The sequence below is a fragment of the Prunus persica genome, chromosome G4, assembly GCF_000346465.2.
Source record: "Prunus persica cultivar Lovell chromosome G4, Prunus_persica_NCBIv2, whole genome shotgun sequence".
NCBI lineage: Eukaryota > Viridiplantae > Streptophyta > Magnoliopsida > Rosales > Rosaceae > Prunus > Prunus persica.
The window spans coordinates 22348325-22366328 of NC_034012.1; the positions used below are offsets into that span (position 1 = coordinate 22348325).

General features: G+C 39.4%; 3 protein-coding genes across 3 annotated transcripts; 2 read left to right on the forward strand and 1 right to left on the reverse strand.

The window, feature by feature from the left end:
* On the reverse strand, nt 1494-7759 carry LOC18780924 (2-oxoisovalerate dehydrogenase subunit alpha 2, mitochondrial). Its single transcript, XM_007212032.2, has 9 exons — nt 7314-7759; nt 6244-6381; nt 5948-6130; nt 5622-5779; nt 5411-5510; nt 3402-3513; nt 3126-3265; nt 2831-3016; nt 1494-1902 (listed from the first exon to the last, which is right to left on the reverse strand). The coding sequence occupies exons 1-9, from the start codon at nt 7557-7559 to the stop codon at nt 1735-1737; spliced, it is 1431 nt and encodes a 476-aa protein (XP_007212094.1). The 5' UTR covers nt 7560-7759; the 3' UTR covers nt 1494-1734.
* On the forward strand, nt 10609-11649 carry LOC18778858. The gene is made up of 2 exons (XM_020562423.1): nt 10609-11035; nt 11168-11649. Exons 1-2 carry the CDS (start codon nt 10609-10611, stop codon nt 11647-11649), a joined length of 909 nt encoding a protein of 302 aa, XP_020418012.1.
* On the forward strand, nt 15057-15839 carry LOC109948720. The gene has a single exon (XM_020562424.1). The coding sequence runs from the start codon at nt 15057-15059 to the stop codon at nt 15837-15839; it is 783 nt and encodes a 260-aa protein (XP_020418013.1).

Consider the following 18004-nt stretch of genomic DNA (forward strand, 5'->3'; position numbering starts at 1 on the left):
TGAACTGCTGCACCATTCTATTTGGTAGTGAACGCCCATTTGTTCAAATAAAAAAGATAAGAGTAATCTCCACTATCATAGTAGGTATTCTTGATGGCATCCCAGATTTCTTTGGTGGTACTTAATCGAATGAAATGACCCATAAAGTCTGGAGACATAGAGTCGATTAGCCATCCATTGACCCGAAAGTTCTCTATACACCATTTGTTGCAGGTTGGAGAGAGCTCATGAGGTTTCAGAATGGCACCGGTTAGGTATCCCAAATTTTCACGTGCAACAATCCGCATCTCTATGACCTGAGACCATAAGGCATAGTTGGTCTCATTCAGGATGACATCAGCAGGGAGCGAGGAGTTGTCACTTTGAATAGTGACAATTTGAGGGTTGGAGGTGGAAGATCCTCCTGTGAGTGGAAATGGTGTGTAGCCCATTACAAGCGAAACGATATGAGATTTGGGTATGTGTTTAGGGATTTTGATTTCAGAATTGGATATGAGTTAAGGAATTTGATTTAGGGTTTGTGTTTGAATTTGAGGACATGAGGTTTTAGAGATGACCTAGGATCGGCCGCTCTGATACCATGCTAAAATATAAATATGGTTTGAATATTTTTGGATGATTGTATTCTTCTCCATAAGGAAGAATATATAGGAGTTTACAAGTGTGCTTTACAAGGAAAATAAATATATGAATTAAATAGGAGAATATCTCATAATTATACAAGGATTGTCAACTATATATATATAAAAAAGAAATAAATCACCTAATTAACTTAGGAAATAAATCTCCTTGATTTGTTAGGTTAACTCACATCAACAGCAAGTTGAGGTAACTCTTCAAGAGATTCTACAACAGTTTAAGAACAATAGTAAAGCTTCGTTGCCTTGGTGCAACCTCATTTTGATGATGAGATCCTAGACTGGTTTCTCCTTCCTCGTTGAGAATTCAGATTCTCTTCCCAGTTTTCAGCTAGGTGGTCTGAATCGACCACCATTGGTATAAATAGAGATTACAAAGCGACCGGATTTGAAGATTTTGCATAAAATTTTCCGAGTTTTAATGATTGGCCTCTATTGGAAAGTTGTTCTGCTGGAGGATTACGAAAAGACTTGCATTATGATGTGAAAATTATGTCCTTGAATTGTTCATGAGGCTACTGCATTTACCCAAGAGCTTCAATCTTGATGCTAAACTCGATCTCTAGACTAATACATCAAGAACCAACAATTTCTACTACAATGCCAAAATCTAAGGTCGAGAGCCTATGACTCGACGTTCAACTTCAAAAGAATTTAACATCTGCAGCAAATATATATAGCCAAGAATTTAACATCTGCATCTCAAAAGAATTTAAGACTAGATCCCTACCCCAACCCACACCTTTGACCTACAATGAAAGTTTGACCCTAAAAAAATTCACCATGAACTTTTCCTAAGGCCCCAACCCAGTCCAATTATCTGTCCAAAATTTATCAAAAAATAATACATAACAGTAAATATAAATATTTTGTATTTCTATTAAATCGTAGTTTTCATTAGATATTTTCAGTTTTCTATCAAATTACACCTACGTAATCTTTATACATATTCTTCCCTTTCTGTATATTTCAGCAATCATATCCATATTCAAGACTTAAAGTCAATGGAAAACAGCCAAAGTCAAAGTCAATATGTTTTTAATTAAATAATTTATGCATGTATGATGTATGCACATATATGTATAATGAGATAAATTCAGAGAGGAACATCAGATGGGTAATCCTGGGGGTGTCTTTTAATCGCCTCTCTTAGCAATTTCTCCTGCTCACAGAGATGGGAAGGGGGAGAATCATATACATCTGTGAAAATGTCAGCAACTGGAGGTTTGTCAACTTTCTCTGCTTCTTGGATTGCATGTAATATCTGCAACACAAAGGAATGATCTTAAATCGAAATAAACAATTCTCTAATCTGTTCAAATTTAACAAGTTTTGAAGGATTAGAAGATTTAAATACTTTCTGTTTTAGTTTCTTCCAAATGAATGAAAATTTTCTATTTTTACAGGAATTCTGTGTAAGTAGGACTAACCACATGGAGCATGCATGAACTTTCATCTAATTTCTAATGGTTAATTTAGGTGCCGTACCCTAAATTTGTTTTGTTTAGGTTTTTTTAACAAATTCTTGAAACTACATTTAAAAAGTTACTGGAAAACAATATAAATTTCTCATTATTTATATAAGTCTATCTTCCGATGAATATAATTCTTCATGGCTACACTATTAAAGATAAATGAGCTAGGCAACTTATCATTTTGGCATGACTGTGCCAGCTTTAGAGGAAAAAGCTTTCAAAAAAGAATTTGAAATTGCATAATTACCTTCTGTGCTCCTAAAATTGGAAATTTTGATGAAGGTAAGTTTGCAAAAAGGTTAGAAAATAGAAAATGGGAAGCCGGAATGTACCCAGGGAAACAACTTTCTCATACAAAAAGGAACGTTCTAACTTTTGAAGAACCTCACAAAAATTGTTTAAAACGAACTCAAGCTCCGTGTAAAAGTCAATATTCTCTGAGTGCTGGATTCTATTGTGTTATTTCAATGAGTTCATCTAATTCCTGGCTTATTATATTTAACAAAAAAAATCTTTATTTTAATATTGGAAAAAATCTCTCATAACTTTTAGCATAAAGCTCGTCATTCCTCCTGCTTTGAGGCACTGCCTCAACTGTGGCATCACTAATAGTTTTTGAGCTGGAGAGAATGATGAACTAAGGAATGGAAGAAGAGTTTCTGATTTCTAATTGTTTGTTGTTTTTCAAGTTGTTCCAGACATAATAGTAGGATTTACCTGCTTTCTCGCACTGTTTCTAGCCTCTGATTCTGCCTTATCACTCCACCAACTGTTGTTTTCCATCCAATTTCTAAATCGGGTTACAGGGTCTTGTTCCATTTTCCACCATTCAATCTCTTTGACTGGACGATACTTGGTCGAATCATCTGAGGTGGAATGGTGTCCCACTCGATATGTTAATGCCTGCCAATGGAAAAAAATCAAAACCAAACATCAGAAGTTAAAGAATCTACGTTTCAACAATATGCCTCACGAGACCAGAAATCAAACAAGAATCCTTTTTTTTTTATACCTCAATTAAGATTGGTCTCTGTTCTCTGATAGCCATGTCACGTGCTGCATGAACTGCACTATACACGGCAAGTGCATCATTACCATCTACTCGGATGCTTCGAACTCCATAAGCCCGACCTTTGACAACAACACCATCACCTGAAAATAGAAGAAACCCCAAAACCCCCCACCCAAAAATAAGGATAAAAACATTACTTGCTTCTAGTCACCAAGAGACTTGTTGTGATACAAATATCAAAAACTACAAGCATGAGCAAGCAGAGAGGAAGAATACTCCGAAACTGGTCTGAAGTAGGTGTACTGATAGCCCATCCATTGTTCCGACAGAAAAATATAACCGGAGCCTCCGTAACAGCCGCAAAATTCAATGCAGCATGGAAATCGCCCTAACATTATTTGGTATATTAGAAACAAAATAACCAAAACCAATGACCTATAAATTAAAGTGATGCCTGTCACTGTGAATTGCAAACATTCCATTTTGTTTTATCATCTCTCCAAAAGAATTCATCTCCCCTCTAACTAGACTCCAACTGGGGTTATTGCAAAATACACTAAGTCGTTACTAAAGTGGATTTACAACTATATTGAAATGATGTTTAGTTTGGCATCAATACGATACATATATTCAAATACTATGATATTTCAAATAACAGAAACATAGGAGGAGTTAATAACCATGTTCCACTGTTCAAAGCTTCTAGAGGTTTGAGGCAGGGGGATCCTGTTTCCCCTTTCCTTTTCACCTTGGTGATTGACGCTCTAAGTAGGCTCATAGAGAAATCTCAAGAACTGGATGTGTTCAATGGTCTCGTAGTTGGCCATGAGAGGGTGGAGGTGTCTCACCTCCAATTCACAGACGACACTATATTTCTTATTGGGGACAAGCTGGAATACTGGCATAATTTACTTGAGATGCTGGACTTATTCTGTTTTGCATCAGGGATGAAGATCAATAAACCGAAATGTTCATTAGTTGGTGTCAACTATAACGACAGGGAGCTGTCCAGGTTGGCTGAAGATTGGGGTTGAGAAGTTGGAGTTTGGCCGATGTCGTATTTGGGTCTTCCTCTTGGCGGGAATCCTAGAGCTAGTTTTTGGAATCCGGTGGTGCAAAATGTGGAAAAAAAAGGTTGCAGAAATGGAAAAAGGCGTGTTTATCCTAAAGGGGTCGGCTTACTCTGATTCAGGCGGTTTTAAGTAGTATCCCTATCTATAAGATGCCGGCCTGGGTGGTGCAAACTGTGGAGAAGTTAATGAGAGACTTCTTGTGGGAAGGTATGGATGATGGGAAAATAAGACATTTGGTGAACTGGGAGGTGGTGGGTAGTTCAAAAACTAATGGTGGCTTGGGGGTGACTCCTTTGAAAGCCAGGAATGCGGCCTTATGTGCCAAGTGGCTATGGCGTTTCCCAAATGAACCGAATTCTCTGTGGCATAGGGTAATTAAGAGTATTTATGGGATGAGTTCTAACGGATGGGAAGCAAACTTTGTGTCCCCTGGCTCGTGCCGTAAACCATGGTAGGACATCTCCAGAGGGTGTACCCTTTTCCTTCAAGGGTGTGTTTTTGTAGTGGGTGGCGGGGATAGTGTGAGATATTGGTGCAGGGGAGGTGTGCTCAAAGAGGTTTTCCCTACACTTTTCTCTCTCTCTAGGAAGAAACAGTCCAGCATTTCCTCCTTTGTGAGTACTGGATTGTACCCTCATAATTGGAATCTCGACTTGAGAAGGAATCTTATTGTGGGGGAGATTGATGAGGTGATTAGATTACTGGATATCCTGGATGGTGTTAGATTGGTTCCCTCTAGACTTGAATTTATGGATGGTGTTAGATCTGGAATTTATGGATGGAGCACAACAGGAGAATATTTGATGATTATAAAGGTGTAGAGGCGAGCAAGTTGTGGGACAGAGTGAAGTTCTGGGCGGCCTTGTGGGCGTCCATCACTCCAGTGTTTAGAAATGTGGCTGTTTCGTCTATTATGCGAGACTTATTAGGGGCCGTGATTTGATGTTTGCTTGTGCGGCATTTTCTTGTTTTTGCCTTTAGCTGTTCCTTAGGTGTTTTGTTCCCAAGGCAGCAGTTTCTCTTGTTTTGTGCATTCTCATGTGGATCCCTTACCCACATCTGCTGTGTTTTGTTACCCTATTTTGAATATAATGTTTCCATTAAAAAAAAAAATTAACCATGTTCCACTCGTTCAAATATTTTCACCTCAGGAATATTAAAAAGGGAAAGAGGTGGTGGCAGTTTTTAGGTTAAAGTTCAGTAGTATTTTACCTCGCTAGTGCCACCATCACCAACATACGCAATTGCACATGCATCTTGTTTTTCCATCTTTAAGGAATACGCAGCACCAACAGCTTGCGGTAGTTGTGTACTGGAAAGCCAAATAAATTATTTGTGGTGTGTGATCTTTATGAGTTAGTGAAACAATTGACAACGTTCAGCCCCAAAAAAATAATCCTGGATAAAAAAATTTATATCTTACGCCACAGTTGAGGCTACAGTGACATAATTGTGCTTGTTAGACCCGTAATGGATTGGCATCTGCCGGCCTTTCCCATAATCAGCTTTGTTACTGAAACACTGGTTTGCAAATTCTTGTATGGTGAAACCACGCCATAATAACACTCCGGCCTCCCTGTACTGCATGCATGCCAAAGAAAACTCTCATATTATTCTCAACCCCTCACATGAAAAGCTACTGAATCATCTGATAAGCCAAAAAGAATTAAAATCTTAATGAGCAGGATTGCAGGTGTGGCACATGTACATAGTAAAGAAAGTTCTTATATGCGTATATGCGGTGGAAACCTGAGGAAAGACAATGTCGTCAATTTTGAGTGCGGCAGCAGATGCAATATTGATGGCCTCTTCTCCAGCTGCGGTCACATAGAAGGAAATCCTTCCTTGCCTTTGTGCTTCATAGAAAATGGTGTCCATTGTCTGGAGAGTAACCATGTCGGTGTACATTTTTATAGCGACTTCTTTACTGACCTATTTAAATTGGTAACCCATAAGTCATAAGGTTCCTACGGGTTTTATTTACGTTTATCAAGAAGAACACAAAAGCTCCTTATTGGAAGCAAGGCAGAGGGGGAGTACAATACCTCTACATAGTTGCTGGATGAAATTCGGTTTCCATTTTCATCAAGGACCCGATAGCAGCATTCCCTCTCATCGGCCGTCTCAGATATGAACCTCAATTTAGGAGTGAATTTCACCTTTCCTTCTGGAAGCTCTAAAGCCTGTCATAAAAAGAGATCTTTAGCGAATATATGTGTGCTGTGAAAGCTCAAGGGTCCTCTCTGAAGCAATTCAAGAAACTATGGAAGAATGTCTCATCTTCTAATTCATTCAAGATACCTATAGCACTTCAACAGGTCCTAAAGTGCAGTAGTAAATCTCTGAGAAGTAACAAGACCAAAAGTCATCACCAGGTAGGTACAATAGCAAACTATTTCATGGTTGTATACAACAGATCAAGTGACCTTTTGGAGTATTCTTTCCATATGCTGTGATACCCTTTTGTCAGAGAAACGAGAAAAAATTGCAAGGTGCATATTTAGTTTTACCTAGTTCGTATTAAACTTAGGTGCTTGCTTATAGTTCTCTGCAGCACGCATTAAAGTTGAGGTTACAATGTTCACAAAGTGATGGCAATCAAATGCCAAGGTAACAAAATAGATGAGAGGAAAATATAATTTGGTTCAAAAAGTCCTTAATTTTGAATTTGCTGAATTTGCTGGAACTTATTCAATGAAATTGCTTATGTTTTACAGAAAACTTGGCTTCGGTAAGAAAAACCAGAGGTGCGATGCGAAAGCTGCATCTTATGCACTCATACTGAAAAACTGTAGAAACCAAATTTGCAGAAATTGGAAAAGGGGTCAAATTATTCAATAAAAATCGAAAAAAAAACTAATACCAGTAAATCAGTGCCGCATTTTAGCACAAGGAGAACGCTTCAGTGTTCATAACCACAGACAGTAGAAGCCTACTCAAACCGAAAGAGTAATGTGTGTGGATTATGCAAAACTAAGGTTCTATTCTATGATTAACCAACCAATTATTGAGCACTTACAATAATTTAAAGAAAATAAAATTCAAGACACATTTGCAGGCTCCAAAGTTATATAGGAAGCTGAAATTGAGTTGAGCTTTGGGGTTTTAACAATACCTGATTGTCATCAACATTATTCGCTATCTTTTCTGATTTCACGGATTCAAAGCGACGGGGGCAGAAATGGGTTGATGAATTGATGAAATCTCTATCAGCGACTGGGAGATTGTGAGCAAATGAAGCAGCAAATTGAGATCTTTTAACAAACGAGTAACTCCTCCAAGAGCTGAGATTGTTGGTAACCAAGAGCAGAGATTTGAAATGGTTGACAATGGTCCCTGATTTCCTCATCCATTGATGCATTTCAACAAGACCAACCAAAATGGTACAAATGTCTATGTTCGTTTCTGGGTTCTCGTTTCTCAGAGATATAGGAGAGAGAGAGAGAGTGGCCTGTCAGTTGTAGTGCCAAATCAGAAGACGCCTTTCGTTTTGGCACGACACTAAAATCCTCGTATTATTTTGTTACACCCATGCCTATGCCATGTCAAGTCTGAATCATCTACCCATCCCAAATTTTATCTTCTCGTTTTCTTCCACGTGTATTAATGACACCTGTCCTCCAAAAATCATGTGATTCACGTAATGTCCGCCCCTTTTAGACCCCCGACAAGATAATGATTTTGTTCGGTGTATGTATCCATTGGTTATTCCTTGGGGGTCGTTTTTTATACAAGTTTGATTTGGACTAGTTTGGATTACATTTAGTACTATATTTATTTTATCTAATTCTAATTTTAGATGGGATTGGTTATATCGGGTCCACCTAAAATATTTCCTTAGGAGGAAAAAAATTTACCTATAACGAGGATAACACTGTTTTGCTATTTTCGACTAATAACACAATGACACATAAAAAAGTTATTCTATAGGTCACTGAGTTATTTGTCGGGGATAGCAAAAAGTGATATCCCCATTACATGAGAGTTTCTCTCCCTTAAGAGGGGACTACTAAACCTATGTGGAAAACGAGGATTAACTAGTCTCATGCTCACTAATGTATAAAATGCATATATATATATATATATATATGGCTTAAATGCTAGAATAGCCCTTGTGTTTTATCACGTTGGCTAATTTAATCCCTGTGTTTTTAATTTGGCCAATTTGATCCCTGTGTTTAATACCGTTAGCCAATGTGGTTCATTCCGTTAAATTAATTGTCGTTAAATAAACATAAATGATCTTTTATTTCTTTTTTCTTTTTTCTTTTTTGTTGAAAACCTATAAACTTATTTGAAATTGATTTTAAAAATTGAATTAATTTAAAAATATATTGAAACATCATTAAAACCAAAACATAACATTAGGAAGAAAAAAAAAACAAGATGGGCATAATCAGGGAGGGGGAGAGGCTGCTCAGCAATTGGGGGAGGGGGAGTGGGACGACGACCAGAGTGGGCTAGAGGATCTGGGTGGCGCGGCTGGGGATGGGACAAATGGCCAGGGAATGGTGGCGTTGGGAAAGATCTCGTTGGGACATGGTCGGGCAGTAGGGGTTGTTTGAGAGAGAGACAGAGAGAGAGCTCAAGGGTGGGGAGGATTCGTGTTCAGGAGGTGGGTGTGGCTAGGGGAGTTAGGCTTGGGGCCTTTGGGTCTGGCTGTGGAAAGTAGCTAGGAGAAAGAGAGAAGCTGAGAGAAGGGTGGTGGGGGTGACGGCTAGACTGGATGGTGTTATCATCCCTTGATTTTAATTTCTTTTAGTTTAGATTTTTTTTTTTTTTTTTTTTTTTTTTTTGGGTAACAAGGGTTCTAATCTAAGAGCCCAAAACAACATTTTAGATCTTATTTAATTATCTATTTTAAAATTGAATTCAAATATATTTATTTTTTATTAATATTTAAACAGCTTTAACATTTTTTTAACATAAATTTAACGGATTGGATCACATTGGCTAACGGTCCTAAACACAGGGATCAAATTAGCCAAATTGAAAACACAGGGATTAAATTGGCCAACGTGATAAACACAAGGACTATTTTAACATTTAAGCCTATATATATATATATTAGGCTTACTTTCAAACTTGTCTCATATTACCACCTGTGTTTGCAAACGTCTCAAAGTACTCCCCCAACCTTTTAAAAACCATCTCACATTACCCGTTCCGTTAGTTTTTTAGCCGTTCCATTACGAGCGTTGGGCCCCACTTCGTTTTAACCTTTAACCTCTTTGAATAAGGGTTTCTCAGTTATAAGAAAGGGGAAATTGAAGAAGAGGGCTTAGGGTTTGTGAAAATCTGAGGGTGACTTCGATTTTAGGAGAAGCTGGAGAAGAAATCATTGTTTAGCGTTAGACTTTAAGGCTAGAAAGTGCGAAGATGGTGGTGCTTAGAGAATCTGGAGGTTGTCAACCCATATGTAAGTGGACCTATTCTCACTCAATTTTCTTGATTTTGGCATGTGCATTGAACTCCTGTTAGGTTTTTTTTTTTTTTTTTTTTTTGTATACTTTTTGACTCTATGCTGGTCCTGGTGTGGTCATTATGTGGTCCTTGCGTGTTCCTAGTCTGGTGTGTTGCTGGATTTTTTTTTTGTTTTTTCATATACTTTTGTACTCTGTGATGGCCGGCCCCAATACACCTTATGTGGTCCTTGTGTGTTCCTTGTATTATCCTTGTGTGGTCCTTGTTTTGTCTTTGTTACCTTTGTCCATTTGTTAAGTGAATCTTCCTCTTACACAAATAAAAATGCTGATGAGGTTGTCACATTTAAGTTTTTCAATGGAGGTAAACTAATTAAAAATAGAAAGGACAGTGAATGGTCTTATTTGGGTGGTGAAGTCAGTTGGTTTGATTATTGTGAGGTTGACTATATGTCCATGTTAGAGCTATTTGGAATGGTTAAAGATTTGGAATATGACGATGGGTATGATGTGAGTTTTTATGGTGAAGAGTTTGGAACTGGTAGACTCATTCAAATAATATCAGATAGTATGCTTTTAGCTTGTATGAGCACGATGCCTAAAAGCAATAGCAGGGTGATAGTTTTGTACTTGAAAGTGGTGAGCCTAACTTTAAGCCAAGTGGGGAATGATAGTAGTGATCAAGAATATTCTTGTTCCTAGGATGATGATAGCAGTGATTCAAACTTTGAAGACAGTGACTATGCACAGAGTGATGAAGAGATTGACTTATTGAAGAAGGATGATAAGTGGTTTGAAGGTTATGTGGATCATAGTTGCATTGACAATGATCCTAATGCAGAGGAAAATGATTAGTCAGACAATGTAGAAGAGTCACCTACACTTACCTGCCCAAATAGCTCTTCAAGTGAAGATGATGCAGTAGGTGAAATAAGAAGGAAGAAGAATAAGATACTAAAAGGTGAAGATTTCAGACCTGAAATTGATATGGCAAACCCAGGTTTCAAAATAGGTTTAAAGTTTGCAACTGCCGAGTTGTTTAGAAAAGCTGTGAAGATATACTCCATTAATTGTGGAAGGGAGTTGATATTTATGAATAATGACCGTAACAAAATAAGAGTAGTATGTGAAGAGGGCTGTCCTTTTGTTATCCATGCTTCAAGTGTTAGTGGTAGCACTTACCTGCAGGTGAAAACCTTTAATCCTACACATGTTTGTAGTAAGGGGACTAAAAATATACATGTCACTGCTGGCTGGTTGGCTGAAAGATATTCTGGGCAGTTAAGGCTTAATCCAAATTGGACTGCTTCTTCTTTTGCAGAGCAAGTTCACCAAGACTATGGTTACAGACCATCTAGAGCAACTGTGTACAGAGCAAGAGCCATGACAATTGACATTGTAGATGGGTCTTACAGTAAACAATATGAAGTATTGTGGGATTATTGTCATGAGTTAAGAACCAGAAATGTGAGAAGTACAGTTATCATCTAATCTAAAATAGAAGGTGATAGGCCACGGTTTTAGAGAATTTACATCTGTCTTGCAGCCTGCAAGAAGGAGTTTTTAGATGGTTGTAGGCATGTGGTTTGCTTAGATGGGTGTCATGTCAAAGGGCCTCACCCTGGGCAAGTGCTTTATGCAACGGGAGTTGATGCAAACAACGGAATGTTTCTACTTGTCTGTGCATATTTAGAGATTGAGAGCAATTCAACGTGGCTATGGTTTTTAGAATTATTGAGTGGTGATATGAATATTATGAATAGCCATAGTTATGTATTTATGACTGACAAACAAAAAGGGTTAATAGATGTTGTGGATGCTATATTCCCTCATGCAGAGCATAGACATTGTTTGAAACATCTATATGGAAACTTCTATTTGGAACATAGAGGTCTTGCTTTGAAACATCAAATGGAAGCAATTGCTAGGGCCACAACAGTGCCATGGTTTCATGCAGAGATGAGAAAGATGTTGGAGTTGTCTAAACATGCACATGATTGGCTTGCAGAGAAAGATCCTACGCATTAGAGTAGGGCATATTTCAAGAGTGATTCCAAGAGTGACATGCTTATGAACAACCTATGTGAGGCATTCAACTTGTAGCATAATGGATGCCAGAGACAAGCCTGTTTTGACTATGCTAGAAAAAATTCGGTTGTATATAATATTGTTGATGGCTGGAAGAAGGGTTTTCTGTGAGAAATGGCATGGACAAGTTAGGCCAAGAATTAGAAAGATATTAGAGAAAAACCAAAGGAAAAGCTCAGTGGTGCATTCCTAAGGCTACTGGACAGAATAAGTTTGAAGTAATGCACCATAGTGGCCGCAACTTTGCTATTGATTTGAATGCCCAATCTTGTTCATGCCATGCTTGGGATTTGAATGGAATACCATGTTTGCATGCTTGTGCTGCAATAAGTTGGTTTCATGGGAATCCAGAGGACTTTTGTGATGTAGTGTACAAGAAAGAGGCTTATTTGAGAGCCTATGAACCAATGATTATGCCTATGACTAGCCAAGTGTTTGGGCCAAAGGAAATCGCATGCCAGCCCACTTCTCACAAAAGGCCCGCAAATCAGAAAGCCCAATCTAAGTCAGAAACCCACGACTTTTTCGAAAATGGCAGAGTTGTAAAAAAACGCCAATTTAAATGGCAGTTACAATTAAGCAGATCGATGAAAGAAGAATTGAATTTGGGCCCAGTCTCCAAAATCTACCATTGCTCTCAAAAAGCCTAGGAACAATTTGGCAGATTTTTTCTGAAAGAAAAAACTGTTCTCATGGAAGCCTACGTAACTACCTGAGTTTGAAAAAGTCAACAATTTCAACTAAAGTCTAGATTTAGCAGGGAATTAGTGAAGGCACTCTTACAGGAAGATTTCCCCAGTCTGTCACAAACAGAGAAAAGATCAAAATCCTTTTCTATATTCAGAAAAATCCGGCAGACATCATTTCCAAGGGATAAGCAGGCTATATTTTCTAAAAAGATAAGTAGGAAAGCAGGGAGTTGTTCATCTGGAAAGATCAAACTAACCATCACAGTTTGAGCTCTCACAAAGGGCAGTTAAATTGAAAAAAGGGAATAGGTTTTCTTTCAAGAAGCGTAGGGAAGTGATGGCCATAAGAACTGACTACTAAGAGCTTATCTGCCAGAATTGATAAAAGCCCCCTCTTCTTTGTATTTAAAAATGAAAAATCTTTTGAGAATTTTGCCGCCCATTATCAAAATAAAGAAACCCTACTCGAAAGCATATCTTATAAATATGAGAGGGGGTGAACAGGGCAAGACACACAAAATTCAACAATCAATCAAACAATCAAAAATCAACCAAAGGCAAAAAACTCAAAATGATCACTTGATCACTGAGAACCTTCAAACAAACTGGAGCAACCAAATGCTCATTTGAGCCACAAAAGAAGCCAGCTATAGATCAGAACTTCTAAAGTTCAGACTTAGAGAAATATGTCATTCAAAACGAGACTTCTCTCGTTACAAATTTGGTTTAGCAAAATCCAAGACAAGCAGAGTTTGAGTTTTCACAAATATGAAAACCTCAACAAATTTTACAGTGCGGTTCCAGCTTATTAAGTCCTCAAGTCCAGCCACCTCTGCCCCTTCAGACTGAAGAAGCAGCAGTTCTGCCCCCTCAAAAGCCTCCCAAGGCTTGAAGTAGATTAAAGCTCTGCCAAAATTGAACTTTGGTATCGATTTACAGCTGAAGCTAAGCAGTTGAAGTTGGTAACAGCTCAGTCCAGCACAGACATACTCAGTCCAGCCTGGATAAGAAGTTTCTACCCAGGCAGAAATGGGATTCCAGCCATCTTTTTGTCTTTCTAGAGTTGATTTCTCCCTTCTTAAATTTGTAAAAGGCAGTTCTGCCTAAAACACTCCACTTTATTATCATCTTTTCTGGCCAGAACTACCAATTTTATACTGTAATAAATTATAAAGTCCTCATCAGTCTGAGGCAGGAAAAGAACTTGGGAGATATTCCTCACCCAAATTCACAATCGCTTGTTTAGAAATCAGTAACTTGGGGCGCAAGTTATCTGTTTCAAAGAAGTCTGCTAGGATTTTTTATTGCTAGCAGTGGCACGCTCGCACACCAAAGAAAGTTGGCTTGTTGACCAGTCAATGGTTTTCAAGGCAATGGGGAACTTTGCCATTCCATCACAGGAGTAAAAACAAAACGGGTGAACAATTTGGCACACCCAGTGGGACTTCTCAGTATACATACTCCGACAGAAATTTTCTCAAGTATATGAATATTGGAAGCTCTAGCCAGAACCCACGCCACGCCATGGAAAGAAATCAGGTAGTTCTCCGAGAAGGATTGGAGTCAGAAGGAAGTGATGCCAGACGCTCAGCTCATGACAGCACTGGAAGCTAACATTCCAGGACTGGCTCTAGGAGGTTGAATAAGATACAGGAAGCTGTGTTCCGACAGGAGGCTACAGCACAAAGGAGCCAAGATACTCTGAACAACATGACAGCCATGATGCAATGGCAAGTTAACAGACAATTCAGGAAGGACCGAGAGGCTGCCATGGCCAGAATTCCAAACCCAGATGTTGTAGTCCAACAGCTAGACTTCCCTTATGGCCCTCCACCAGGATTGACTTGGCCATACCAAAAGAATCCTCTCATTGCACAGATAGCTGGGGTACAAGGGCATGGAGAGATCCAAGCTGGACAGAGGGGAGGAGCCCTTCCTGACCAAGAGCATGAGGGTCCAATCAGGCCAGAAGGCCCTGCACTAGTTCAGGTTCCTCAAAATCAGCCAGAACCTCCACCTATTCCACAACCCGTGGATCAGCCCCTAGCACTTCTGCCTGAGGCACCAGTTGTGTTGCCTTACAGACCCAGAAGGATGGATCCCAATCCATTCCCTCCACCACTAAGAGGCAGAAGAGGCAGAGGGGGGATTAACCCATTTGCCAACAATGATAGGAACAGACCAGGAGCAAATTGGAGAAACCATCTAGATTTTGAAGAAGAGAAAGAACACAGGGAGGAAGTTCTGCCCAGGCCACACAGAATGGAGCACGGGATTCAACACAATCAGCCAGAACAGGGACGAAATCTACACCCTATCAATGTTTTAAATGACATGGGGGCACTACAGAGAATGATCAGGGAGATGATGGAGCCTGAAGCTAGAGGAGGAGAGAGGCCCACTTACAGAAAGCCATATCCAGCTTATATTGATCAAATATCTCTATCCCAGGGTTTCAAGGTGCCAAACTTCACCTTGTTCAATGGAGAAGATCCCCATGCTTCATCAGTGGAGCATATAGGCAGATTTTCTGTCTAGTGCATAGCCATAGAAAATAACCCTCTGTTAAAGCTAAGACTTGTTGGAAATTTTCTCTTTGGACAAGCCTTCACCTGGTACACCAGTCTACCAACTAACTCTGTTCAAACCTGGGAGCAAATGGAAAATGTTTTCCATGACTACTATTTCAGGATCCAGCCAGAAGTCACCATCAGTAATCTTGCTGCCCTCAAACAGAGTGAAGATGAACCTGCTCAAGACTTCATAACCAGGTTCAGAAAGTTCAAAATAAAGTGCCGAATCCCTATGGAAGAGAGGCACTTCATCCAGATGGCTCAAGCCGCCTTTAAAATCTCTATGAGGAAAAGAGTTGATGGGATGCTGTTTGGAGATCTGGCAGAACTAGCAGATAAAGCATCTAAGTATGAGGAGTTGCTTGAGGAAGAACAACAGAAGAGAAACTCTTCCAAAGGCACATACTACAAAACCTCTTCCTCTTCAATCCATCTGGTTGAGGTGGAATCAAAGGAAGACACAGAAGGCTCGGAGGAAAGAGAAATTGCAGTGGCAGAAATGGCAAAGTTGAAATATCCCATAAGCTGCAAGGCACTTACAAAGCCACCAAAGGATCAGAAGCCGCCACCATTCACAGGAGGGTTTGTTCCAAACAAACCAGCACAGCACAAGGTCTATTCCTTTGATCTAACCCAGGTTTATGCTTTGTTTGATGAGATGCTACTACAGAAGGCAATAGAGACACCCCACAGGTTGCCCAAGCCAGAAGAACTTAAGGGCAAACAGTATTGCAGGTGGCACAACTTTTGGAATCATTCCACCAATAGTTGTGTTGTTTTCAGGGATGTCATACAGGAAGGAATAACAGCAGGAAGGCTAAAACTGGCGGAGAAACCTCCATCAGTTACAACAGATCCCTTTCCCTAGCCACAAGTCAACATGGTCAACTTAAATTGGCCAGAACAGAAGAGAAGCAAGACAGCGATAGAAGCTAGCTCCAGCAGAGGCAGAAGAGTCACGAGGGAGGCTAATCAAAGGCCAAAGGCAACTATCTCCGCTGGGGTAGTATTGTGCAGCAGGTGCAAGTGTGAGAGTAAGTTAGAAGTGATTCTGGACAAGCAGAATCAGCCCACACCCAGCGTATTTGACAGAATTGGAACATCATACCAACAGAGTCCAGTTCCAGTCCCATCTAAAGACAGAGCCAGACAAAGGGACTATCTTAAGCTTGCTCAGCACAATAAGAGAATGGCAGAGCAGCCAAAGAAAGAAATATCAATCAAGATGCCCGGGAATGTAAAGCCCTTGGCAACTATCATAGAAGGCAGATGGTATTCTGTTGGAAAGAGCGGTAGACCGACTCTGGAGTTAACCAGAACTCAGAAAATGAGAATTCAAAGGCAATATTGCACCTTCCTGAGGAACAGGAATGACACGCAGGCACTGCTAGGGACCAGTTCTGCCAGAGGAGGGAAGAGCCCAGAAATAGCTCCTCAGGCAGAATAAACAACCTGTCAGCCACAAAAGCTGATAAAGGCAAAATCTCCAGGCAGATCTTCTGCCCATCCTGCCTCATCCCCAGTCGGGACCAGAGGCAGAAGAGAGGAAGTCGAAACCAAGCAAGGCATAAAATAACTCCTCATACCCTTGGAGCCTGTTTTAACCCATACATAGATCGATTAAGTTTGCAAATATGACAAGGATATGAGGGATCAACAAAACCAGGAGGTTGTTGTATATAGACTGATTCTTTCAGATAGCCATGTAAAAAGGCATTGCTCATGTCAAGTTAATTGAGAAACCAACCATATTATACTATGAAAGCCAACATAAGACGAATGGTTACAAGCTTAGCAACATGACTGAATCCAACCCCTCTTGTTTATGGGACCCCTTAGCAAAGAGTCGTGCCTTGTAACAATCGATGAAACCATCAAGATGATTCTTAACACGAAAACCCACTTACACCCTACTATGTTATACTCAGGCTGAGAAGGAACTAATGTCCAAATATTTGTCTTCATAAGAGCACTTCCACTGCAACGGTTTAGCCCAGGCAGGAGGGGGCCCTAAGCCCCCGAGACGACTTCAACGTGCACAAAGCAGCCCAGGCAAGACGCGGGGGCTAACAACCCTGGCAAACCCAAAGGCAGATCCAACCTATCTTGTTGCATGGGTTTGCTTACGTCGTGCTAATGCCAGGCTAGGGTCAACGTGCTTTTCAAATTTGTTTTCGACTGCTACATGACACGTGGCAACACTTGGGGCATTCGATCAAATTTTCCACTGTAATCCAACGACTAGAGAAAAAATTGAAAAAAATACCAAAAATTTCTGAATTTTTTTTCTATAAAGTTTAAATAATAAAATTAATTTTTAAATTTATGTATAAAAAATAGAAAATAAATTAAAGTGAATAGTAACTTCCCTTGCCCTTACCCATAGGGGTGGAAACAAAATTGCAAGCGCTGTCACGTGCCCATAAGATTGGAAGTGCTCTAAGAGCATCCATTTTAGATTGCATAGCTTGCTGCTTGTGAGGAAATTTACTAGCATGTTTGAAAGTAGCACATAAGGAAGGGTGGAAATTGAATCCAATGCAGAGGGAGTGGTTAGTGGCTGTAAGAACGCATAGTTTATAAATGATACCATAAAAAGGATTGAAATTTTTTCTTCTCTCATTATTCATAAATCATTATAATCAGGCTTTTTATATACAAAGCATGTGTACGCAAACTTACACCCATAATTGAAAAGATTCATGGTAGTAGTATACCCTTAAAGCTAACTAATTGTGTAATAGTTAATGATAAAGATATCTTTTGTAATGACTTATTAAGTTATTTATGGGTAAGAACAGTTGTTTTCAAAACATGATTATTTTATTTTAAAAAATGTAAAACAACAATAGCCCTAGGAATATGCAAGAGAACATGAGAACTATGTTACGAGATTCCACACATTGAAACTTCTCATGGTCTCTAGTCATATCCTAAAAGTGTTTCTGGTCATAGGAATATCAATTGGACATTGATCTTCTACTAAGACTAGTACACACAATATCTTCTCTAATTAGAGGATGACAAGGTCTT

What these genes read in the sequence shown, in the direction of transcription:
- LOC18780924 (XM_007212032.2), bottom strand. Translation starts at nt 7,559, where the DNA reads ATGCATCAATGGATGAGGAAATCAGGGACCATTGTCAACCATTTCAAA. An exon ending in GTGATGGTGGCACTAGCGAG is followed by an intron (nt 3,514 to 5,410) that starts GTAAAATACTAC and finishes AAATAATGTTAG; the next exon opens with GGCGATTTCCATGCTGCATT. An exon ending in AGAGACCAATCTTAATTGAG is followed by an intron (nt 3,017 to 3,125) that starts GTATAAAAAAAA and finishes TTCCATTGGCAG; the next exon opens with GCATTAACATATCGAGTGGG.
- LOC18778858 (XM_020562423.1), top strand. Translation starts at nt 10,609, where the DNA reads ATGGCAAACCCAGGTTTCAAAATAGGTTTAAAGTTTGCAACTGCCGAG. An exon ending in CATTGTAGATGGGTCTTACA is followed by an intron (nt 11,036 to 11,167) that starts GTAAACAATATG and finishes TCTGTCTTGCAG; the next exon opens with CCTGCAAGAAGGAGTTTTTA.
- LOC109948720 (XM_020562424.1), top strand. Translation starts at nt 15,057, where the DNA reads ATGGAAAATGTTTTCCATGACTACTATTTCAGGATCCAGCCAGAAGTC.